Source organism: Schistocerca serialis, chromosome 8, assembly GCF_023864345.2.
Source record: "Schistocerca serialis cubense isolate TAMUIC-IGC-003099 chromosome 8, iqSchSeri2.2, whole genome shotgun sequence".
NCBI classification, from domain to species: Eukaryota; Metazoa; Arthropoda; class Insecta; order Orthoptera; family Acrididae; genus Schistocerca; species Schistocerca serialis.
The window spans coordinates 378,133,306-378,158,651 of record NC_064645.1 but is presented as its reverse complement, the minus strand read 5'-3'; the positions used below and the strand labels follow the sequence as shown (position 1 = coordinate 378,158,651).

Here is a 25,346-nt window from a genome sequence, read left to right as displayed (position 1 = left end):
TGGTGGTCGCCCGAGATCGCTGAGGCGATTAAAGATCACATTAGGCAACTCTATGGCTATTGGAACCCCGTCAGCATATCTGCGCTTTCACTGAATGAAGCAGTCTGTACTGACTCCGACACAATTGCGAACCACTTAGCGGAGCATTTTGCTCAGAGTTCCACTTCTGCAAATGACCCACTGGCCTTCTGCTCCCTGAAAGAGCGGCTGGAACGTCGGAGCCTTTCATTTCACACGCTCCACCCTGAGTCATACAATGCTCCATTCAGTGAGTTGGAATTCCAAAGGGCCCTATCTGCTTGCTCTGATACGGCTCCCAGGCCAGATCACATCCACTGTCAGATGCTCAAACATCTCCCTGTGGACTGCCAGTAACGCCCCCTAGAACTTTTCAGCCGTGTCTGGGTTGAGGGTGAGTTCCCGTCACAGTGGCGGGAAAGCATTGTAATCCTCATCCTGAAACTTGGTAAGAACCCACTGGAGGTGGACAGCTACCGCCCCATTAGCCTCACCAACGTTCTTTGCAAGTCACTCGAACGCGTGGTGAGCTGGAGGTTGAGTTGGCTATTTGAGTCTCGGGACCTTCTGGCTCCCTCTCACGGTGGGTTCCGTAAGGTCCGCTCTGCCACCGATAATCTGGTGTGCCTGGTGTCTGCCATCCGTGCGGGCTTTTAGAACATGTTTTTTGCTCGCGTATCATGTCATTTCTGGAAACCCAGAATCTACTATGTAGGAATCAACATGGATTCCGGAAACAGCGATCGTGTGAGACCCAACTCGCCTTATTTGTTCATGACACCCAGAAAATATTAGATACAGGCTCCCAGGTAGATGCTATTTTTCTTGACTTCCGGAAGGCGTTCGATACAGTTCCGCACTGTCGCCTGATAAACAAAGTAAGAGCCTACGGAATATCAGACCAGCTGTGTGGCTGGATTGAAGAGTTTTTAGCAAACAGAACACAGCATGTTGTTATCAATGGAGAGACGTCTACAGACGTTAAAGTAACCTCTGGCGTGCCACAGGGGAGTGTTATGGGACCATTGCTTTTCACAATATATATAAATGACCTAGTAGATAGTGTCGGAAGTTCCATGCGGCTTTTCGCGGATGATGCTGTAGTATACAGAGAAGTTGCTGCATTAGAAAATTGTAGCGAAATACAGGAAGATCTGCAGCGGATAGGCACTTGGTGCAGGGAGTGGCAACTGACCCTTAACATAGACAAATGTAATGTATTGCAAATACATAGAAAGAAGGGTCCTTTATTGTATGATTATATGATAGCGGGACAAACACTGGTAGCAGTTACTTCTGTAAAATATCTGGGAGTGTGCGTACGGAACGATTTGAAGTGGAATGATCATATAAAATTAATTGTTGGTAAGGCGGGTACCAGGTTGAGATTCATTGGGAGAGTGCTTAGAAAATGTAGTCCATCAACAAAGGAGGTGGCTTACAAAACACTCGTTCGACCTATACTTGAGTATTGCTCATCAGTGTGGGATCCGTACCAGGTCGGGTTGACGGAGGAGATAAAGAAGATCCAAAGAAGAGCGGCGCGTTTCGTCACCGGGTTATTTGGTAACCGTGATAGCGTTACGGAGATGTTTAATAAACTAAAGTGGCAGACTCTGCAAGAGAGGCGCTCTGCATCGCGGTGTAGCTTGCTCGCCAGGTTTCGAGAGGGTGCGTTTCTGGATGAGGTATCGAATATATTGCTTCCCCCTACTTATACCTCCCGAGTAGATCACGAATGTAAAATTAGAGAGATTAGAGCGCGCACGGAGGCTTTCAGACAGTCGTTCTTCCCGCGAACCATACGCTACTGGAACAGGAAAGGGAGGTAATGACAGTGGCACGTAAAGTGCCCTCCGCCACACACCGTTGGGTGGCTTGCGGAGTATCAATGTAGATGTAGATGCTTTGCCCGCCATCAGCATCTGGTCACCGTCTTTTTTGACATGCGGAAGGCATATGATGTGACATGGCGACATCACATCCTCTCTATGCTTATGGTTGGGGTCTTCTGGGTCCGCTCCCAATTTTCATACAAAATTTTCTGTTGCTTTGCTCCTTCCACATGCAAGTTGCGTCCTCCCATAGTTCCTCCCGAGTTCAGGAGAATGGGGTACTGCAAGGATCTGTCTTTAAGTGCCTGCCTCTTTTTAATTGCTTCCTTGCATGCTGACGACTCCTGCCTATACTTTAGCTCCTCTGGCATTGCAGCTGCTGAACAGCAGCTGCAGGGTGCTATCCACAAGGTGCAGTCTTGGGCTGTAGCACATGGCTTCCAGTTTTCGGCTGCTAAGGACCGTGTTATGCATTTTTGTCGGTGACGGACTGTTCACCCTGAGCCACGGCCCTATCTTCACGACGAACCTTTTGCTGTGGTGGAGGCGCATTGGTTTTTGGGATTGGTTTTTGATACACGTTTGACTTGGCTCCCTCATATTCGGCAGCTTAAACAGACTTGTTGGCGGCATCTTAACGCTCTTCGTTGCTTGAGCCACACCAGCTGGGGTGCCAATCAGTCTACCTTTCTACGGCTGTATCAGGCGTTAATTCAGTCCCGTCTAGATTATGGGAACCTGGCTTACGGTTCGGCGTCACCTTCCGCATTGCAGTTGCTTGACCCCTTCCTTCACAGCAGGATCTGACTCACCACTGGAGCTTTCCGGACAAGCCCTGTCAACAGCATACTTGTGGAGGCAGGTGTCCCTCCATTGTGGTTCCGGTGCCAACGATTACTGGACGCTTATGCTACACATGTTTGTAGCTTGCCCGGGCATCCCAATTATTGTCTCTAGTTCCCTCAGTCAGCCATCCATCTTCCAGAAAGGCGGTCCCGGTCAGAGTGTACGATCGCGGTTCGCATCAGAGCTCTTCTCTCTGGGCTTGAGGTTTTCCCTCTTCCACCTCTTTTCCGGACCCCTCTGCGTATACCCCTGTGGCTTGTGCCCCCCCCCCCCCCCCCCCATGCCTTCGGCTTGATTTGGCACAGGGCCTGAAGGACTCTGTCCCTCCTGAGGCCCTCCGCTGCCACTTTCTTTCAATCCTTGCCACTTTTCCCGTCTCTGCCGTAGTCTACACAGATAGTTCGATGGTTGCTGGTAGAGTTTGTTATGCTTTTACTCTTGGAGAACAATCTGAACAATGCTCATTACTGGATGGCTGCAGTGTTTTCACTCCAGAGCTTGTCGCCATCTCTCGCACCCTAGAGCATATCCGCTCCCGTGCAGGTGAGTCCTTTGTTATCTGTAGTGACTCCCTGAGCGGTTTACGAGCTATCAACCAGTGTTTCCATCGCTCTCATCTGGTGATGGCTATCCAGGAGTCCCTCCATACTATTGCCCGTTGCGGCCGCTCTTTGGTCTTTGTGTGGACCCTGTGAAAGGAATGTGTTGACACTCTGACCAAACAGGCTGTCTGTGCACCGGCCTTGGAGATTGGCCTTTTGGAGAGTGACCTCAGGTCAGTTTTGCGGCAGAAGGTACTTCGCACCTGGGGTGAAAAATGGTGCACCTTTCCTTCACCCAACAAACTTCGGGCCATCAAGGAGGCTACTGGTGCATGGCTCTCCTCCTTGCTGGTCTGTCGCAAGGACTCTGTTGTCATCTGCCGGCTGCACATTGGCCACACCTGGATAACACACAGCTATTTATTGGCGCTGCAAGGACCCACCTTTATGTCGCTGCTGGTCAGCTTTGACGGTGGTCCACATCATGTTGGACTGCCCACTTTTAACGCCGCTCAGGCAGACGTTTGCGCTGCCTGATACGCTTCCTGCACTTTTATCAGATGATGTTGTTATGGCAGATTTAGTTTTGAGTTTTATTCGTGCAGGGAGTTTTTATCGCGTGATCTAAGTGTTTGTCCTTTTTTTGTGTTGAGTCGGACCTTTGGCCTACGAATTTAGACTGGGGTTTTTAGTGTGTTTCTTGGTGGTTGGCTTTTCCTGTTTCTATGGTTGGCCAACCACTGTCACACTCGGTGTGATTTTAATTCCTTTTTTTCTGGTCTCTGTCTGTGTCTTTCTTGTTCTGTGTCGTCTCTTGTCATCGCCATTGCTTGTTCTTATTCTTTGTGGGCGTTTCACGTTCATGGAAAAAGGGACCGATGGCCCTCATAGTCTGGTCCCTTCAATTCCCCAAATTAACCAACCATCTCTTCTCAAGCATGGGGTCCCGGGTTCGATTCCCATTGGGATCAGGGATTTTCACCTGCCTCGAGATGACTGGGTGTTTGTGTTGTCCTCATTGTTTCATCATCATTAATGAAAGTGGTGAGACTGGACTGAGTGAAGGTTGGGAATTTGTAAGGACACTGATGACCGCACAGTTGAGTGCCCCACAACCTAAACATCATCATCATCATCATCATCATCATCATCATAAGATTTCTCCATTTGTGATGACCAGTTGGAATATCTCTCAAACATTATCCTTACTGCTTCAGAACGTTCCATTCCTCGCACTTCCTCTGTACCACGCTGTGTCCCATTCCCTTGGTGGACTGAGGCATGCCGCGACGCAATTCATGCACATAGATGTGCTCTCTGCATTTTAACCACCATCCTACAATGGCAAACTGCGTTCATTATAAACAGATGTGTGCAAAGTGTCGTCGCGTTCTCGGGGATAGCAAAAAAGCTAGTTGGATTTCATTCACTAGTTCCACCACTTCCTCTGTCATGTGGGCCAACCTCTGACAGCTCTCAAGGGCCAAGATCCATTCACCAATTTCTGGCCAAACAGTAGCAGGCAGTGTTATCATGGACCCTATTGCTATCTCCAACACCTTGGGCCGCCATTTGCGGGAATTTTGAGCTCTTTACCACTATCACCCTGCCTTCCTCCATTGTAAATAAGTGGAGGAGGCTGGGGCAATCCTCCCCTGTGGGTTCGGGGGTTAGAATTTACCTGTGGTATTCCTGCCTGTTGTACAAGGCGACTAAAAGAAGTCTCACACGTTTCAGCCTTTATGTGTTGGTCCCCTCTCGGGTTTGACCTCCATCCTTTCCAAATTTCTGGTGCTAATGCGTACCATTTGGGGAAGGATGCCTTACGTGGTGTTTTTTGTTTGTGCATTATGCACCAAGATCTCGCACGCTACTTATTGTTGTGTAGCGGGCTTTGCACCCAACGTCTTATGGGTTGCCTCCTCCTCGTCTCCTGCGCCATACAATCCTTCGCACCCACGACAATTCTGGACCATTTGGGCACCCGAAATCCCGTGCGGTAGCCAGTCCGTTGTGGTGTGGTTGTCATGTACCCTCTTTGTGGTAACCCCCTGACAACACAGTGATCGCACTGCTGATGCCCTAGCTGAGACCTCCCCGCGTATGCCAAGGAGTAGGTGCCCATCCTTCTGGGGCACCAGGACTCACCGGCAATGGCCATCCCGCCAGGTGGCTCTTGCTGAGGCTGGGCGGTGCCCGTGGGGGAGAGCCCCTGGTCAGAGTGGGTGGCATCAGGGCAAATGACCCACAGTGAAATGGGTTAAATCAAATCAAGCTAGTGGTTGCTCGGCTCCAGCAGTCTCTAAGCGCGTACAAAATGAATTTGATGCTGCGACCTATGATTCCCAATCGTTCCCCTCCCTGGCCACATCTTGGGAGGACCGTAGGGCAACTCGGTCTCGTGTGCTGTATTCGCCTCAGTACCTAGTTTGCTGCAGGACTGATGGAGAGACCTTTCAGGCAACAAAGTCCCAGTTTTTCGTAGACCACCTCAAAGATAGGTTTGGGGAAGTGGCGTCGTTGTCTAAAATACGCATCGGGGCGATTTTGATACAGGCGACCTCCCCAGTCCAGTCGCGAGCGTTGCTCGCCTGTGACAAGCTTGGTGACATCCCTGTCTTGATTATGCCCCATATTAGCCTTAACATGGTCCAGGGTATTATTTTTCGTTGAGACCTCCTTTTGCAGTCGGATGAGGAGCTACATGCCAACTTAGAACGACAGGGTGTCCACTTCGTCTGGCACATGCATAGGGGGCCCAAAGAAAACAGGGTTGCTGCTGCTGCCCTCATCTTGGCTTTTGAGGGTGACCCGTTGCCTGAAAAGGTCAAGGTGTTGGTTTATCGTTGTGACGTGAAACCATACGTCCCTCCTTATATGCTGTGCTTCAAGTGCTGGAGTTTTGGCCACATGTCGTCTCGCTGTACCTCCAGCACCACATGCAGGGATTGCGGTCGTCCTCTGCACCTGGGCACTCCGTGTGCACCTCCTCCCAATTGTGTCAACTTTGGGAAGCACCACTCCCCCGGCTTGCCTGACTGCCCTGTTCTCCATAAGGAGCGACGAATTATGGTAATAAAAACCCTAGACAGGCTCACCTATCAGGATGCGAAGAGGAAATATGAACGGCTTCATCCTGTGCAGATGACTAGCTCGTATGCTGCGACTGCGACTTCGTTGCCTCCGGTGGCGACAGCTGTCCATGCGGTTGTTAAGCCTCCAGTGGGCCCTCAAGGCCGCCCTGGCTCTTCCTCCATGTCTATGGGGGACATTGCTTCTTTGGGTGCTCCCTAGGTACCTCCTTTGGGAGACCAACCCCCCAAATTGGCAGGGATATCGGACCCTGCGCCGCCCCCCCCCCCCCCCCTCCCACTCCTGACTGAGGTGCACTAGCCTGTTCCAACTTCTCTTTCTCTTGCATGGAAAGGATCCCTTGGATGTCTACCTTCTAAGGGAAGGCATCCTCCAGCTGCCATCAGTCAGTGGCTCAAGGTGCCAGGAGCGGCAGATCACAGAGCTCCCCGCACTTCATCTGTCCCTGGCCCTCCTTCTGAGACTCCCTCCCAGGTTGCTCCTAAGGAACAGGAGCAGGAGCAGGAGGAGGAGGAGGAGGAGGAGGAGGAGAAGAAGAAGAAGAAGAAGAAGAAGAAGAAGCTAGGTACGTTGGAAGAGTTTCAGGTTGCCTCTGTGCCACCTGCTACTACCAGCTCTGCATATGAGGACGATTTGCAGCTTTTGGTGTCCCCCGACAACCTCAATCTTGCCTCTCATACACAATGGTCCTCGATTCAGGCTCTCCTTCGGTGGTGGTGGATGACCCAGTGCCGTAATCTGCCTTCTCGGTCCCTTCACGCCTTTTTCGGCTGTGGGCAATGTCATTCTCCAGTGGAATTGCAGCGGTTTTTTCCACCACATTGCTGAGCTCTTACAACTTCTTAGCCTTCACCCTTTCTTTTGCATTGCTCTCCAGGAAACTTGGCTTCCGGCGTTACGAACCCGCGCCCTCCATGGCTATCAGGGTTATTGTAAGAATCAGGCAGCTTATGAGCGGGTATCCAGTGGAGTCTGCGTCTATGTCCTTAACTCTCTTTACAGCGAGTGTGTCCGTCTTCAAACAACTTTAGAGGCTGTCGCTGTTCGGGTGTGGATGCCACAGGCTGTTACCGTCTGCAGTATCTATCTTCTGTGAGATGGTGATGTCCCACAGCATGTATTGGCTGCACTGATAGCCCAACTGCCGCCACCTTTTCTGTTACTGGCCGACTTCAACGCCCATAACCCTTTGTGGGGTGGATTGATGGCAACAGGTCGAGGCACTGTCATTGGGCAAGTGTTGGCACAGCTCGACCTTTCTCTTTTAAATGACGGTGCCTCCACACATTTCAGTGTGGCGCATGGCACGTACTCAGCCATCGACCTTTTGGTCTGTAACCCTAGCCTTCTACCATTTGTCCAGTGGATTGTGCTTGACGACTTGTGCAGTAGTGACCACTTTTCGATCTTTCTGTCACTGCCCTAGCATCACTCATCTGGGCTCCTCCCCAGATGGGCTTTGAATAAGGCTGACTGGGACTCGTTCGCCTCCATTGCCACTATTGAGCCTCTTTCTCATGACACCATTGATGTGGTGGTTCACACGGTCACCACCAGCATCATTTCTGCAGTGGAATCTGCAATTCCCTGTTCTTCTGGGTCCCCTCGGCGGAGGACTGTGCCTTGGTGGTCACCAGAAATTGCTGAGGCAATTCTCAATCTCAGGTGGGCCCTCCAATGTCACAAGCGGCACCCGTCACTGGACCGCCTAATCGAAGTTAAGCGGCTCCGTGCCGGGCCCGATGCCTTCATTTCCAACGGAAGCAGGCGTGCTGGGAAAGGTATGTCTCCACCATTGGCATCTGGACCTCTCTATCGCAGGTTTGGCCAAAGATTAGGCGATTCTATGGCTATTGGACCCCCGTCGGCATACCTGGCCATTCCCTAAATGGAGCAGTCTGTACTGACTCCAACACAACTGCAGAACTCTCAGCAGAGCGTTATGCTCAGGCTTCCACTTCTATGAATGACCCGCTGGCCTTACACTCCCTGAAAGTGCGGTTTGAACGTCGGAGCCTTTCATTCCATATGCACCACCCTGAATTGTACAATGCTCCATTTTGTGAGTGGGAATTCCGAAGTTCCCTATCTGCTTGCCCTGATATGCCTTCCGGGCCAGATCTCATCCACTATCAAATGCTCAAACACCTCTTGGTGAACTGCCAGCAACGCCTCCTAGACCTATTCAACCATATCTGGGTTGAGGGTGAGTTTCTGTCACAATGGCGGGAAAGCATCATCATCCCAATGTTGAAACCTGGCAAGAACCCACTGGAGGTGGACAGCTACCGCCCCATTAGCCTCACCAACTTTCTGTGAAAGTTGCTCAAACTCATGGTGAGCCAGAGGTTGAGTTGACTACTTGAATCTCGGGGTCTTCTGGCTCCGTCCCAAGGTGGGTTCCGTAAGGGCCGCTCTGCTACCGATAATTTGGCCTCCTTGGAGTCTGCCATCCGTACGGTATTTGTCTGCCAACAGCATCTGGTTGTCGTCTTTTTCGACATGTAGAAGGCATACGATACAACGTGGCGACATCACATCCTCGCCACACTTCATGGGTGGGGTCTTAAGGGCTCGCTCCCATTTTTTATTCAAAAGTTTCTGTCATTTCGTTCCTTCCGCATGCAAGTTGATCCCTCCCATAGTTCCTCCTGGGTCCAGGAGAATGGGATTCCGCAAGGCTCTGTCTTGAGTGTCTGCCTCTTTTTAGTTGCTATCAAAGGGCTCACTGCAGCTGTGGGATGTCTGTATCGGCTTCTTTGTATGCTGATGACTTTTGCCTCTACTATAGCTCCACTGGCATTGCGGTTGCTGAACATCAGTTGCAGGGTGCTATCTGCTAGGTGCAGTATTAGGCCATATCATGCGGCTTTCAGTTTTCGGCTGTCAAGATTTGGGTCATGCATTCCTGCTGGCATCGCACTGTCCACCCTGAGCCACGGCTTTATCTTGACGGCGAACCTCTTGCTGTGATGGAGACGCATCAGTTTTTGGGATTGCTTTTTGACGCCTAGTTGACTTGGCTCCCTCATATTCGGCAGCTTAAACAAATGTGCTGGCGCCATCTTAACGCTTTACATTGCTCTAGTCACACCAGCTGGGGTGCCGATCGATCTACCCTTCTACAACTGTATCAGGCATTGATTCAGTCCCATCTCGATTATGGGAGCCTAGCTTACGGTTCAGCACCGCCTTCTGCATTATGGTTGCTTGACCCCATACTTCACTGCAGGATCTGACTCGCAACCAGCGCTGTCCGCACAAGCCCTGTAAACAGCATCCTTGTGGAGGCTGGTGTCCCTCCATTGTGGATCCGGCAGCAACAACTAGTGGCCGCTTATGCTGCACATGTTTGTAGCTTGCCCGGGCATCCAAATTACCATGTCCTGTTCCCCAACTCAGTTGTCCATCTTCCAGAACGGCGGCCCCGGTCAGGGTGTATGATCGCGGTTCTCGTCCAGGCATTAGCAACCTTGGTCGATGGACAGTCTCAACAAAGCAACTTCAGACAGCCATCTTTAACTATCCACACTACTAATTATAATTTTTATGTAGTCTGAACCTGAGGTAACAACAGGTTAACTAGGAATTCATTGCTTACATTGGGCTCGTAGCAAAAGGCGAGATGGTGAAATTTTTTTGTATTAATTGTCATTGTATCTTCATTTATACGTTAAGAATCTTTGGTATCCACAGTAATATACTCATCTGTCCCCACTTTGTCACATACAACATTTTTACTGACAAAGCGGTGTTTAAAAAATGTGAAAAGTACTTTAATTGCATGAATGATTGATGTCATAAGTTTGAATTGGTCCTCCCACAAGCAAAATTTCCATTCAGTTTCAGCTGCACCATCGTTTAGAAAAGTGATTTAATAGATAATTGACGAACGTTTGGTAGTACAGCAGAGTCCCGCTAATCCGAACCCCGGTTAGTCTGAAAATGAAAAATGTTTGTCTAAGTATGGAAAACTGTGCAATGAACTGCTGTACGTACACACTATTTTAATTTACACAGTACAGTAAACACGTATTAGAAAAATTGGCAAGAAAACATTAGGTTTAAATAAAGCATATCAATGAAAGAAAAGCTGTCAAACAAACTATAGCAGACATTTTATCACTTTTTAGATGACAAAAACTCAGTCATTGTTTTTTGGCGTAATGAAGACAGTCTGTTATATGATGCATAGTTGTGCCATCGTCTCATAAACATCAAATCAGCAGGTTTAGCAGTGGGCTGTTGCTCCAAATAACGTAGTGCGAGGTCAAGGGCTTCTGCTGCGTCACTGTGAAGCACCAGCAGGGTGTATACAACCCGGGACAACTGGGATATCCGGGAAAAACCCGGGAATTTTTTCATCCGGGAGAAAACCAGGAAAAACCCGGGAATTTTTTAGAATTCCGGGAATTTTTCATTGTTTCTATTTTCAGTTAAATCTTTGTAATTTTGACTGGTAAGAACCGATACTCTAACAAAGGATATTACTGTATCTCGCTACTGCAGAGTAATACTTCAGCAATAACACATGAATGAGAGAAAAAATGAAAATAAATCTTATATTGCAAAGGAAATGCGCCATATACAGCAACAAAACACAGTGCTCATACAAGCGTCTGGCAACAGCAAAATGTGTCAAAAGCTATAGGAAGACTATGCAATGCTTCATAACAACAAATTGCCTCTGATGAGCGTGACATCACAACTGCTTGCTTTAAATTCATTTGAGCAGTTGCGAGTGAGCTCATGCGCATGCGCTGTTGAGTCATGTGTGAGTAGTACCTTCTTCCACTTCTGGCTACAAAAGTGTGGCAGTTAGCTGTATATGCAATAGCATTAAGCAGCCAGATGCTACCTGGAAAAAATTTTACTTGCGCGCCTAAGCTGTCAGATTCACGCATGAGCAACAGGCCTGGATATAGAGGGCTGGGGCAAACCGGTGTATGTGCCCATGGCGGCAATTTCTGGGAGAGGGTGCAAGACTTTGTTTCACAAAGTGCCTCGTATCCAGCGCACGTCAGCCTATCAAATATTCTCATGATTTTGAAATGCAACCCCATTGAATAACAGGTAAGAAAGATTACGTATTATGTTCTCGGTGTATCCTAGAAATTTTTGTAGAAAAATTTTTTGCCAGAACGCTACACTGGTAAGGCCAGTTGTAAAGTCCCCGGCTAGCAGCCGCTAAAGTTCTATCCTGGGAGTAGCGCAGAAAACGCAATGTACGAACACGTAATAATGCATAACCGGAGAGTACACGCGGGACAACTGAAACGGTGATTGTGGCAGGGTTAGTCAAGTTAACCGGAGAATAAGTTTTAACCCTGGCAGGAATAGTTATAGAAATAGTGATGACAAGATTGTTTGTTAGAACAAGGAAGGAGAAGAGACGGGGACATCACACAAATATGACGATTCCAAATTTATATAAAAATTGTCTACTACTACTATTCGATCTCATGCTTCAGAAGCTAGATCGTATGAATTAAATGTGTAACTATTTCGTAACATGAAACTTTTTGCTTATAGTAGGCCTAATAAGCATTTGATATTGCTACTTCATGATTATATTCTGTCGTGTTATAAAAAATGAGCATTTGTGGCAAAACAGTGTCGTTTATTCGGTGTGTGTTACAATTGATTTAATATTAGGCAGACCTATTTTGTGTTATCTAACAGACAGTGACAAAATACGGGTAATCAGAGAAACCACACCAGTCTTGGGGTTCTATTCGTATTAATAGCTTTTCCAGTATTAGGCAATGATATTTGGTTTTTTCGTGTAGCAAAACGTTTGACGAACTTTGATGAGCTAGTAGATTCTTTCCCGAAAGGAAAGATTTTATGTCAAATAATCCCATCCAGCATTTATTGTGAGTTTTTAAAACAGGGGCAGGTTGTCAAACCGGCCGACTGGGAGCAGGAGAGGCACCACAGGACATTTTAATTTCCACTGTTCTGAATATAGTTTGGTGGCACCCACTACAAAATGGTATACATTTGAGTTCCACAGAGCGAAATACAGTGATGTGCAATAGAAGAATGCTGTGTGAAGAGGCGTGGCACTGCACTTTGGCACGTCTAAGACCAAATAATATGTCTTACATTTTCTCAAACACACAGGTTTTATGTATCAGACTGTTCAGAAAGATGTGCGCTTCAAAATGGACATTTTTGAAAAGTCGATTTTTTTTAAGTTATTTTTGTCCTACCTCAAACCCTCGAGGGAGGAGGTGCGCCACTCTCTAGTATTTCTCCAGTTCGGAAATATCGTAGGTCCAGGGCAGATCTACAGAGCAGCCTTAAGTTGTAATGGGGAGGTGGGTAGTCTCATGTGACCCGTGTTTACGTTATAGTGATTTTCCTGTTTCCTTTTCTCACGTCAAATAAAAACAAAATGGATTTCTGTGAGCGGGATTTATCAAGTGAATTAAAATACAGTCACATAATTACGGAAGGCTAAAATATGTTATTAGTTTCAGATTTTATTTTATTTCCCCTTTCTGACAGTCAAGCATTAATTGCATTGCAGAACAATGAAATTATTTTTGTCGATTTGCTAAAGAAATTTGGCTTTTATTAACTTTTCCACTGAAACAGCCAATTTATTTGAAACAGAGTGTTTAATTCCAGACTATTGGCTAGTTTCAACTGTTCACTGCATTTCAGGTGCATGTTTTCATTTTATAGCACATATGGCCTTATGCCATAAAAAAGAACCAAACATGAGATAATACAATATTGGTATTCCAAGAAAATTTACACCCGAATCTGGACATACGAATGTGCACTTTAAGCCGAATTATGCATTTCAGTATGGTTCACGAAATACCTGTGCTCTTGGAGTCTCCTCTAATGTCTTGTTTCTTTTATGACATTATGTAAGATCTTTTAATGTTTTACACGTATGAACATACGGGCTTCCTAGATCATCGAAGCTGTGCAAGCGCGGAGATGCTTGTTATCTGGCGCCCTCTGGCAACTGCTGAAATGAACCTATTTCTAACAGGTCCCAGGAAAATATTGCGAATGGAGGATTGAAAATCTTTACTTTCACAGTAAATTTCCTTTTACGCAAGATGAACTATATGCGAGAATTTACTATGAATTTCTTAAATCGCAGTGCTTTTGACTCTCATTTAAAAATCAACTCTTTGAGGACGAACATTTAGAATGATTTCGAGCCCAGAAGATCTGACATTTATGTCGTTCTTAAAAATTTTTACTGGCACATTTGTGTGATGTGTCTCAAAGTGTAAAACGCGCAAAAAGGGGCAACATTATCTGTGAAAGCTTTTCTTGTAGCAACACTGTTGTTGTTGTGGTCTTCAGTCCTGAGACTGGTTTGATGCAGCTCTCCATGCTACTCTATCCTGTGCAAGCTTCTTCATCTCCCAGTACCTACTGCAACCTACATCCTTCTGAATCTGCTTAATGTATTGATCTCTTGGTCTCCCTCTACGATTTTTACCCTCCACGCTGCCCTCCAATGCTAAATTTGTGATCCCTTGATGCCTCAAAACATGTCCTACCAACCGATCCCTTCTTCTAGTAAAGTTGTGCCACAAACTTCTCTTCTCCCCAATCCTATTCAATACCTCCTCATTAGTTACGTGATCTACCCACCTTATCTTCAGCATTCTTCTGTAGCACCACATTTCGAAAGCTTCTATTCTCTTCTTGTCCAAACTGGTTATCGTCCATGTTTCACTTCCATACATGGCTACACTCCATACAAATACTTTCAGAAACGACTTCCTGACACTTAAATCTATACTCGATGTTAACAAATTTCTCTTCTTCAGAAACGATTTCCTTGCCATTGCCAGTCTACATTTTATATCCTCTCTACTTCGACCATCATCAGTTATTTTACTCCCTAAATAGCAAAACTCATTTACTACTTTAAGTGTCTCTTTTCCTAATCTAATCCCCTCAGCATCACCCGATTTAATTTGACTACATTCCATTATCCTCGTTTTGCTTTTGTTGATGTTCATCTTATATCCTCCTTTCAAGACACTGTCCATTCCGTTCAACTGCTCTTCCAAGTCCTTTGCTGTCTCTGACAGAATTACAATGTCATCGGTGAACCTCAAAGTTTTTACTTCTTCTCCATGAATTTTAATACCTACTCCGAATATTTCTTTTGTTTCCTTTACTGCTTGCTCAATATACAGATTGAATAACATCGGGGAGAGGCTACAACCCTGTCTCACTCCTTTCCCAACCACTGCTTCCCTTTCATGCCCCTCGACTCTTATAACTGCCATCTGGTTTCTGTACAAATTGTAAATAGCCTTTCGCTCCCTGTATTTTACCCCTGTCACCTTCTGAATTTGAAAGAGAGTATTCCAGTCAACATTGTCAAAAGCTTTCTCTAAGTCTACAAATGCTAGAAACGTAGATTTGCCTTTCCTTAATCTTTCTTCTAAGATAAGTCGTAAGGTTAATATTGCCTCACGTGTTCCAACATTTCTACGGAATCCAAACTGATCTTCCCCGAGGTTGGCTTCTACTAGTTTTTCCATTCGTCTGTAAAGAATTCGCGTTAGTACTTTGCAGCTGTGACTTATTAAACTGATAGTTCGGTAATTTTCACATCTGTCAACACCTGCTTTCTTTGGGATTGGAATTATTACATTCTTCTTGAAGTCTGTGGGTATTTCGCCTGTCTCATACATCTTGCTCACCAGATGGTAGAGATTTGTCATGACTGGCTCTCCCAAGGCCATCAGTAGTTCTAATGGAATGTTGTCTACTCCCGGGGCCTTGTTTCGACTCAGGTCTTTCAGTGCTCTGTCAAACTCTTCACGCAGTATCTTATCTCCCATTTCTTCTTCATCTACATACTCTTCCATTTCCATAATATTGTCCTCAAGTACATCGCCCTTGTATAGACCCTCTATATACTCTGTCCACCTTTCTGCCTTCCCTTCTTTGCTTAGAACTGGTTTGCCATCTGAGCTCTTGATATTCATACAAGTGGTCCTCTTCTCTCCAAAGGTCTCTTTAATTTTCCTGTAGGCAGTATCTATCTTACCCCTAGTGAGATAAGCCTCTACATCCTTACATTTGTCCTCTAGCCATCCCTGCTTAGCCATTTTGCACTTCCTGTCGATCTCATTTTTGAGACGTTTGTATTCCTTTTTGCCTACTTCATTTACTGCATTTTTATATTTTCTCCTTTTGTCAATTAAATTCAATATTTCTTCTGTTACCCAAGGATTTCTATTAGCCCTCGTCTTTTTACCTACTTGATCCTCTGCTGCCTTCACTACTTCATCCCTCAAAGCTACCCATTCTTCTTCTACTGTATTTCTTTCCCCCATTCCTGTCAATTGTTCCCTTATGCTCTCCCTGAAACTCTGTACAACCTCTGGTTCTTTCAGTTTATCCAGGTCCCATCTCCTTAAATTCCCGCCTTTTTGTAGTTTCTTGTTTCAATCTGCAGTTCATAACCAATAGATTGTGGTCAGAATCCACATCTGCCCCTGGAAATGTCTTACAATTTAAAACCTGGTTCCTAAATCTCTGTCTTACCATTATGTAATCTTTCTGATACCTTTTAGTATCTCCAGGATTCTTCCAGGTATACAACCTTCTTTCATGATTCTTGAACCAAGTGTTAGCTATGATTAAGTTATGCTCTGTGCAAAATTCTACAAGGCGGCTTCCTCTTTCATTTCTTCCCCCCAATCCATATTCACCTACTATGTTTCCTTCTCTCCCTTTTCCTACTGACGAATTCCAGTCACCCATGACTATTAAATTTTCGTCTCCCTTCACTACCTGAATAATTTCTTTTATCTCGTCATACATTTCATCAATTTCTTCATCATCTGCAGAGCTAGGTGGCATATAAACTTGTACTACTGTAGTAGGCACGGGCTTTGTGTCTATCTTGGCCACAATAATGCGTTCACTATGCTGTTTGTAGTAGCTCACCCGCACTCCTATATTTTTATTCATTATTAAACCTACTCCTGCATTACCCCTATTTGATTTTGTATTTATAACCCTGTAATCACCTGACCAAAAGTCTTGTTCCTCCTGCCACCGAACTTCACTAATTCCCACTATATCTAACTTTAACCTATCCATTTCCCTTTTTAAATTTTCTAACCTACCTGCCCGATTAAGGGATCTGACATTCCACGCTCCGATCCGTAGAATGCCAATTTTCTTTCTCCTGATAACGACGTCCTCTTGAGTAGTCCCCGCCCGGAGATCCGAATGGGGGACTATTTTACCTCCGGAATATTTTACCCAAGAGGACGCCATCATCATTTAATCATACAGTAAAGCTGCATGTCCTCGGGAAAAATTACGGCTGTAGTTTCCCCTTGCTTTCAGCCGTTCGCAGTACCAGCACAGCAAGGCCGTTTTGGTTCATGTTACAAGGCCAGATCAGTCAATTATCCAGACTGTTGCCCCTGCAACTACTGAAAAGGCTGCTGCCCCTCTTCAGGAACCACATGTTTGTCTGGCCTCTCAACAGATACCCCTCCGTTGTGGTTGCACCTATGGTACGGCCATCTTTATCGCTGAGGCACGCAAGCCTCCCCACCAACGGCAAGGTCCATGGTTCATGAGGGGAGGGTAGCAACACTACGTATATTAATTTAAACCATTAACTTTTCCCATTAGTGTGTTCGCGTTACTTAATAGTGATGTTGCTATGGGCTGACTGCATCGCTTGTCCTATGTTCTGAATATCTGCTGTTGTCGGCTGGCGAGATCACGTGACATGAGCTCTGATTGGCTTACAAAAGCGTATCGCAAACTCGATTTCAATGCTTTGGAAAGTAACATGCGGTGATGGTGGAATTCAAGTTTATACTTTCGTAATTCGAAAATATTCAGTGTACATGCTGCTGAAAGTCAGACTTCGTCCCAAAATGTGTTTTGTTCCCTGAGTTTCGTTTTCTAAAGTGCCAGGAAAGTCTACGCCGGTGTATAAAACCACAACCATGCAAAAGACTGGTAAGTTCTACAGTTCTGAGGAAAAAGTGTATTTTCACCCTGGAGGAAGTGTACTTTTAACTGGGAATAATCCGGGAATTTTTTTTCTTTATCCGCATATACACCCTGACCAGTTCTCCTTTGCCACTTTCAGGCTCATTGTCACAGCAGTCCAGTTCTTCCTGGTCTTCAGTCATACCAGAAAATAAATCAACATCAGTAATGTTCTCCACAAATGCCCCATCCACTGCCATCTACTCAACTACGTCTCCTTCACTAGCTTCTTGACATCCAGGGATTGTCTGTATCATTTGTAGTAGATTTTCCTCTTTATTTTCAACTAGGTTGTCCTGAAATTCAAGAGATGTCCACAGTTTTCTCGGCGATTTTCTCAGAGTATTTTCTGAAATATTCTGCCATGCCTCACCGGCTCAATAAACAATATCCTTCACATTGTTCTTTATCATTTTGTCCACTAAAGGAAGGCCATCATCTTGGACCAGCATTCTTAAAAATTGTTTTCTGTAAATCAGTTTTAATGTTTACAGTACGTCCTGGTCCAACTGGTGTAGAAGTGGTGTAACATTCGGCGCCAAAAACTTGGCCACAATTTCTCCATCACATAATTCCTCAGTGCTGGGGTGAGATGGTGCGTTATCAATCAAAAGGATTGCACGGGGAGAGAAATGATTTTCCGTAGAAAACTGTCGAACAGAGGGAACAAACTGGCCGTGAAACCATTCTTTGAACAGCTTACCATCCATCCATGCTTTTTTCTGGTTGCGATAATATACAGGTGGGTACTTCATGTTGCAGTTTTTAAAAGCTCTGGGCCTAGCAGATTTGCCGATCAGCATTAAAGGCAGCTTGTGATTACCAGCAGCATTTCTTCACGCTAGTAAAGCCACACGATCTTTGCACATTTTAAAACCAGGAGCATGGTCTTCTGCTTTTGATGCCAGGCTTTTTGTTGGCAATGCCCTAAAATTAAGGCCAGTCTCACTGGCATTATAAATTTGTTGGGGAGAATACTCTCCCTCTCTTATCATTTTTTCAAACTCACCTAAGTATTCCAGTGCTGCATCACGGTCAGAAATAGCTTCTCTCCAGTAATTGTTAGCTGATGGATTCCATGACGTTTTTTGAATCTGTCCAACCAACCCGTACTCACACTAAAAGACTCATCACCATTCATTAACTGGTTCAGGTAAACAGCCTTCTCCAGAACCAGTGCTCCACTCAAAGGAGTTCCCCTTTCTCTTTCCTGCATAAACCGACGGAAAATAGCTTCATCCACTTTATCATAATGGGACTGTTTCAAAGTCTGCCGAATTTCGAGTGTTTTTCCCGAAGACGCTGCACAGGACTGTTCAACCTTCACTCGGTTCTTCTTCCAATCACAAATGGTTGCATTACCAACACCCATTTCTGTTGTTAACTTAGTTACATTTTCACCATTGTCTATCCGCGTCAAAGCATTCAGTTTTTCTTTGAGAGTTAATGTTGTATGCTTCCATTTACTCATGACAAAAATACGTAGACCACTATACCTGAATGAATGCAATACAACTGTTAAACATGCCAGTGAGCGATAACTCACATAACCAAGTGCTTTGCAAGCCAACTCGCAGTGCACTGACCTCAGACACTACAAAGGTCTCAACAATGCACAACAACAAGCGCAGGGAGTGAGAGTGAGCCATAGTTCCCACACTTGTTCGCATTTGTTACCATGTTGTACCTACTTATCTGCTTGGTATACCTCATTCTAGAAACTCATCACCGTAATTCTGGCTAATCCGAACAAATCGTTAAACCGAACAAGGTCTGGCCCCAATTAATTCAGATTAATGGGACTCTTCTGTAACAGTGAAGTGAATTTTAGTACAAAATTTTCACTCTGCAGCAGTGTGTGCACTGATATGAAACTTCCTGGCAGATTAAAACTGTATGTCAGATTGAGACTCGAACTCAGGATTGGTGGTTTATGCAGACTAGTGCTCTGCCGACTGAGCTACCCAAACATGACACACGATCCGTCCTCACAGCTCTACTTCTACCAGTATCTTGTGTCTATTCAGCTCACACTCAGCTGCAGAATAAAAATTTCATTCTGGTAACATTCCCGAGGCCGTGACTAAGTCATGTTTCTTCCAAGAGTGCTATTCTTGCAAGGTTCCCAGGAGAGCTTCTGTGAAATTTGCAATGTAGGAGACGAGGTACTGGTGGAAGTGCTGATTCGTACTTGGGTAGCTCAGTCAGTAGAGCACCTGCCCCGTAACACAAGGGTCCCAAGTTCGAGTCTCAATCCAGCACACAGTTTTAATCTGCCAGGAAGTTTCTATGAAATGAAACATTTTTGTAAATTATTATCTTGAAAATATACTTCATTGTTTCTTTTCAGATGGAAGTAGGAGTTGTGAAGGTTGCTGATGATCTGGACTTTGAAAAGCTGAAACAGTTGCTTGATAACCATAATGGTTGGAAGCTAGATTACAGTAAGGATGCTGTCAAAGTCTGGACTAAATCAGTGGTGGACACAAGCTTCAAAATGATAAAGGTATTTAATTTATATGCACAACAGTTTTGAATTGTTGCCTCTCCTCTTATATTTCCAATTTAATTTTTTAGTAATAGTTAACTCAGATAATTTTTTGCAAATCATATTCATTTACTTAACAAATTTTCTCATATCTGTTGCACAGCTTCAACTTCTGTACTCTATACGTCCTGTATCAAATGCAGTTCACCATGGAACAATATCATAAGGGTGGATTTATTTGCATCCTGCTGTGTGATTTTCAAACAACGAATGATAATATTGCAACAGTTTAAGTTCTCTGTACTATTTGTAGCGATTGTGAGGTATATTTTCCTTGTTTTCCAAAATAGTATTCTTCCAAATAGCACTTTCGTTTTCTGTGAAATAATACATTTCAGAACTGTAAGCAAAATCTGCTTTGTAGAAATCTAAATTTTATTTATCAGAAATGTAGTTACGTTCTATGTTGTGGTCTTCAGTCCGAAGACTGGTTTGATGCAGCTGTGTGCACTACTGTATCTTGTGCTAGCATCTTCATCTCTGAAAAGCTACTGCAACGTGCATCCATTTGAATCTGCCTACTGTATTTATCACTTGATCTCCCTCTGCAATTTTACCGCCAACACTTCCCTCAACTATTAAACTTATGAGTCTTCCATGCCTCAGGATTGTCCTATCAATGTATGATGAAACTGACCTGAATTTCATAGTCTCGTCCTTGGTAACACCATTCTTGATCAGTTCAAAGCTGAAAGAGTAAATAAGTGTGGGATAGTGTTCACTGAAAGACATTCATAACACCATATTTTAGCATTACACACACACACAGCCGACTGTAGTGGCCGAGCGGTTCTAGGCGCTACAGTTTGGAGCCGCGCGACCGCTACGGTCGCAGGTTCGAATTCTGCCTGGGGCATGGATGTGTGTGATGTCCTTAGGTTAGTTAGGTTTAAGTAGTTCCAAGTTATAGGGGACTGATGACCTCAGAAGCTAAGTCCCATAGTACTGCATTTGAACACACACACACACACACACACACACACACACACACACACATATTTTTATTCCTTTCAAAGTTCAGTTGTTAATTATTGTGACCAGTTTTTATGATGGAAGCAATAATATGCACAAGTCTTCAGGTCAGCAAACACAGTAACAGTTTTGAAGTTTTCAGTTGTGGCCCAAGACAAACATTTCACATCCATCTAAGCTTACATTTAGAGCAGTTCTTTAGTAGCTCATCAGATATAATTACACTGCAATACTTCATGTCAGCTGGTGTGTAATTAACATCACCATGTGCAACAATCACTCACTTCGATGATAATAAACATTCACAATATGTCTTGTTAATCATGACATAATTCAGTCGCACCGTCTGTTAATTAGAAGTAATGTAATCCTGCAAAAGATTTTACGTTCACACAGCAGTGTAGTGTGCAGAATTTTAGCTTGAGCGGCCGGAGTTAGCTGTTGTGTGTGTTAGGTGTTCTTGCTTTGTGTGTGTGTGTGTGTGTGTGTGTGTGTGTGTGTGTGTGTGTGTGTGTGTGTGTGTGTGCGCGCCGTCTTTTCTGAAGAAGGCTTTGGCTGAAAACTAAATGTGTAACAGTCCTTTGATTGTGGCTGTCTGCAACTCAACATGTCATCTTTAAGGTAAGTAGCAGTCTATTCTTTTCGTAATATTGTAGATATTCCAGCCTGAACTTTCCATTGTTTATGCATTATGATTCCTTAAATGGTGGAAATGGGCCATCCTAATCCCCTTCAGAAACTAAAACTGGACAATACATGTATCACAGTAGTTATATTAATATTGTTTCTGCTAGCTTCGTAGTGGAGACGTTGGACGGAACAATGAAATATTGTATTGTTCAGGTTCTCAAATGCATGTAGCTATTTAGTCTCATCCAGTGATATCCTTACGCTACTGGAGATGCTATACTGTAAACTGTCCTGTGCACACATCGCTTCTGCATGCCTTATTCAGTTTATCCAGCCTATGGCGTCACTTGAAGGCAGAATATCCTTGGACTGCTCCATCAATGTGCTTCTGAAGAGGACCACTCGTATTTACACAGTCCTTCCTATCACATAGCTATTTCAGATATTGAATCTTGTAAGTCTTGTGGGACAGGTAAGAGCAGAACATTGTTCCACACTGGAACATCCTTAGCATTGCCATGTTTGCTAGCTTTGTTCAATCATTCATTCAGTCATTCACTCATCCTGTTCCATAGATCCTATCAAGAAGGAAAGCTTCCAGGGATGTGGAGCGAGTTAAGGGATACATTGACATAACAAGTTCAACAGCATAACCTTCATTATTAATAAGCCAGTACGGGCTCCCCGTTGTTGACATTTTTTTGTTTTTACTCTTCCTCCTCCAACCAGCAACAACAACATGTAAGGTGCAGATAAACATCAAAAGGTTGGAGAAGTGAATGATGTGCAGCAGTTTCAGTTTCTTCCTGAGAAGACCACCTGTGTCAGTTTGCATATTTCAAGGAACAGTTACAATTCACCACACCATTCTGAGGATGACTGATTCAATGAGATTTCTGAGTCTGTAAAACATAGAGCATATATGCTCCAAATTTGTAGAGCTTTTGTGCAGTCCCAGCTTGGTTATATGTGCCATCTATAAGGATTAAGCTGGCCACATGTACCTACACCACCATTCTTAGAAAGGACAAGAGTTCTTCACCACCATGGATGTAAAGCAGGGACGGCCAAGAACACGGCACGCGTGCCAAGGTTTCACACGCGTGCGGATCGCTCTCTTCTGACGTCACATGTCCCCCACTACCACACCAGCTGACTGCGCGCGCATGCGCGGAACTACGAACACGCCGCACGCGACAGTGCATTCGCGTAAGGAACACCGCCCTGCTAGCATGTGGCTTAGTTTCATATTACGACATTTGATAATATTAAGCTCTGTACAACACATCATGTTGAGCAATAGTGAATCTTTGTTGGCTGTTCGTACACCTACAGAAAAATACAGTAACGCTGGGTTTGAAACTGCATAACACCAACAATATCTTGCTTCTCAAATCGTCACTCGTAAAATTCTAACAACATTTAAGTTGAGATATAGAAACAGACTTGACAGTAGTCTACAGCATGCAGTATGGTGTGGAATAAGTGATTCCAACTACTTGTGAAACAAGCAAATTTTATATTCTGGAACTACTGTGCAATACAATTCTCAACAAAACATATGACAAATACAACAAAATTATCACCATTAATTTAATTATTTTTGGTTCACTGTAGACATAATAAAGTACATATCCGGTACAAACTGACGGTACATGGACAAACACAGACAGTTTCTCATATTTTCGTCACTCAGATTGCCACGTAATCCTGATTTACTTAGTTTCATAATCAAAATAAGCCTTTCGCACACGTATGTCGATCCAAACACTGATATAACTTTTGCCGCCTCATTGTGGAGACAGGGAAACTTTTCCTGAGGAAAAATTTCGTAAAATTCCTGGATAGTTTTTACGTAAAAAAATTTGTCCTTTAAACGGGAATTACACTGTAGATTGATCAATTCCATTTGCAAATGCACTTCAGTACTTTCAACTGAAATGGCAAAGGGTCTAGAAAATAGTTCAAAAACAGATGTCAGATTGGCAGTGTCCTGAAAACGTTTAGAAAATTGTGCCTGTAGCTCCTCCAACACAGAAACGAATTCATCAGAAGTTGCGTTCTCCCTGACTTTAGAGAGCGTAGGGCAATGGGCAGTATTCATTTTCATGAGTTGTTCCTTCCACAATGCGAGTTTCTTATTAAATGCATCCACTTTTTTCATCAGATCAGAAATAAGCTGCTACTCACCTTGCAAAGTCTTATTGAGAGCGTTCAAGTGTGCAGTCAGATCAACTATAAAGATCCATTTTGGATCTTCTAATTTTGGCTATGCCTTTCCTTTTTCCTTCAGGAACTCAACAATAGAGAGTCTTAAATTGAAAAATCTTTTGAGGCATGATCCTCGACTTAACCACCGTATTTCCCAGTGGTAAATAACATCTCCGTACTCTTCATTCAGTTCCATGAGAAACTGTTGAAACTGACGGTGTACTAAGCCAAGCGACTTCAAAAAATGTACTATGGTGACTACCAACTTCATCACATGCTCCAAATTTGCATACTCAGCACAAAGAGCTTCTTGGTGTACAAAACAATGAATTCCATACAAATCTTCTGTCAATCGTCCTAGTTTTTTACGCGTCAATGCTACAAGCCCATTTTGAGCACCTCGAATTGCTGGCGCTCCATCCGTGGTGACTGAGACTAACATTTTCCAATTCAGGCCAACGGTTTCAAATGCCTCTTCAACTGCTTTTAGCAAGTCAGTATCCCTCGTTGTGTGTTTCATTGGTACTAAATCTAACAGTTCTTCTGTCACGTGCAAATTTGTGTCGACTCGTCCAAAGCAATCGAGAATGCAATAAACTTGCAGGCACTATCAATTAACTGCCTGTAGACATCCGCTGCCATACCAGCTATGCGGCGAGCTATTGTCTGTCTGGAAAGACTAATTTCACTAAACTTCTTTGCTTCCAGTGGTGTCAAGAGTTCCACCGCCTCAACAATACATTCCTCGATGAAATCACCATCACTGAAAGGCTTATTTGCTCTTGCAACTTTGAGCGCTATTTTGTAGCTTGCTCTTAAAGACAGGCCGCTACGTTCGGTTGCAGGCTAAAAAAAGGAAACAAAAATTGAGTGAACTCTAAATTTGAATTCTAACGACAAATATGTGCAAATACAAACATCAGAAACACAAAGATTTGTAAGTGGTACTCGCGTTCGTTCCGTCTCGCTGCATAACACTACGTCTTCTTAATTCCACCAACTTGTTTGATCTATCAACCCAACTAAATCATTAAGTCCTTTGTGTGTGGTGTTATAATGCCGTTCTATTGCAAATTTGCGGTGCCCGGCGAGTATGCGACTGCATAACAGACATTGAGAATTTTCATCCTCTTCGAAAAAATATTGCAATTCCCATTCAGCTCTGAAGGCTCTTGACGTTGTGTCACTACCCCGCCCCTTTGTGAGCATGCGTTCCATTGCAACAACCACTGCACAGTACTTATAAACTTCCTACAAATCACTAACAAATAGCGAGTAATAAACATGGCTGCCACTACGAATCAACTGACGCACCCTATGCCTGATGAAAAGATGTCGCATCGCACAGCTAGTCTAATGTCGTGCTGCGCCGAGCAGTGCCGCGAAAGACCGAGGAAAGCCGAGTAGTGGCGAGGCGGACCGAGCCCTGACGGCACGCGTGCAGCACATCTGTACACGCGTGCAGTTTAGCACGCTGTGGCCGTCCCTGATGTAAAGAGACCCAATATGTCCCTAGATTTACTCCTGTGCAAGAGGGAGAGTGCTCCAAATTATATACCAGGGGCATTCATATATAAACCAGAACTTTGTTCAGTTGAAATCCATAGCAACATGAGCAGCATGGCGAAT

The 25,346-nt window shown here is 44.5% G+C and overlaps 1 protein-coding gene across 10 annotated transcripts in view; it reads left to right on the top strand.

Annotated features, from left to right (window-relative positions):
* LOC126416404 (START domain-containing protein 10-like) overlaps positions 1–25,346 on the top strand; it is a 139,358-nt gene that overhangs the window by 32,768 nt on the left and 81,244 nt on the right. For 8 of the 10 annotated variants that reach the window (XM_050084106.1, XM_050084108.1, XM_050084111.1 and 5 more), the window contains one exon: positions 19,707–19,862. In XM_050084106.1, the coding sequence (XP_049940063.1) occupies positions 19,707–19,862 (156 nt within the window). Of the gene's footprint in view, positions 1–10,246; positions 10,268–17,214; positions 17,324–19,706; positions 19,863–25,346 lie in introns of those variants that run through there. The other 2 variants (XM_050084110.1, XM_050084109.1) reach the window with 2 other exon arrangements.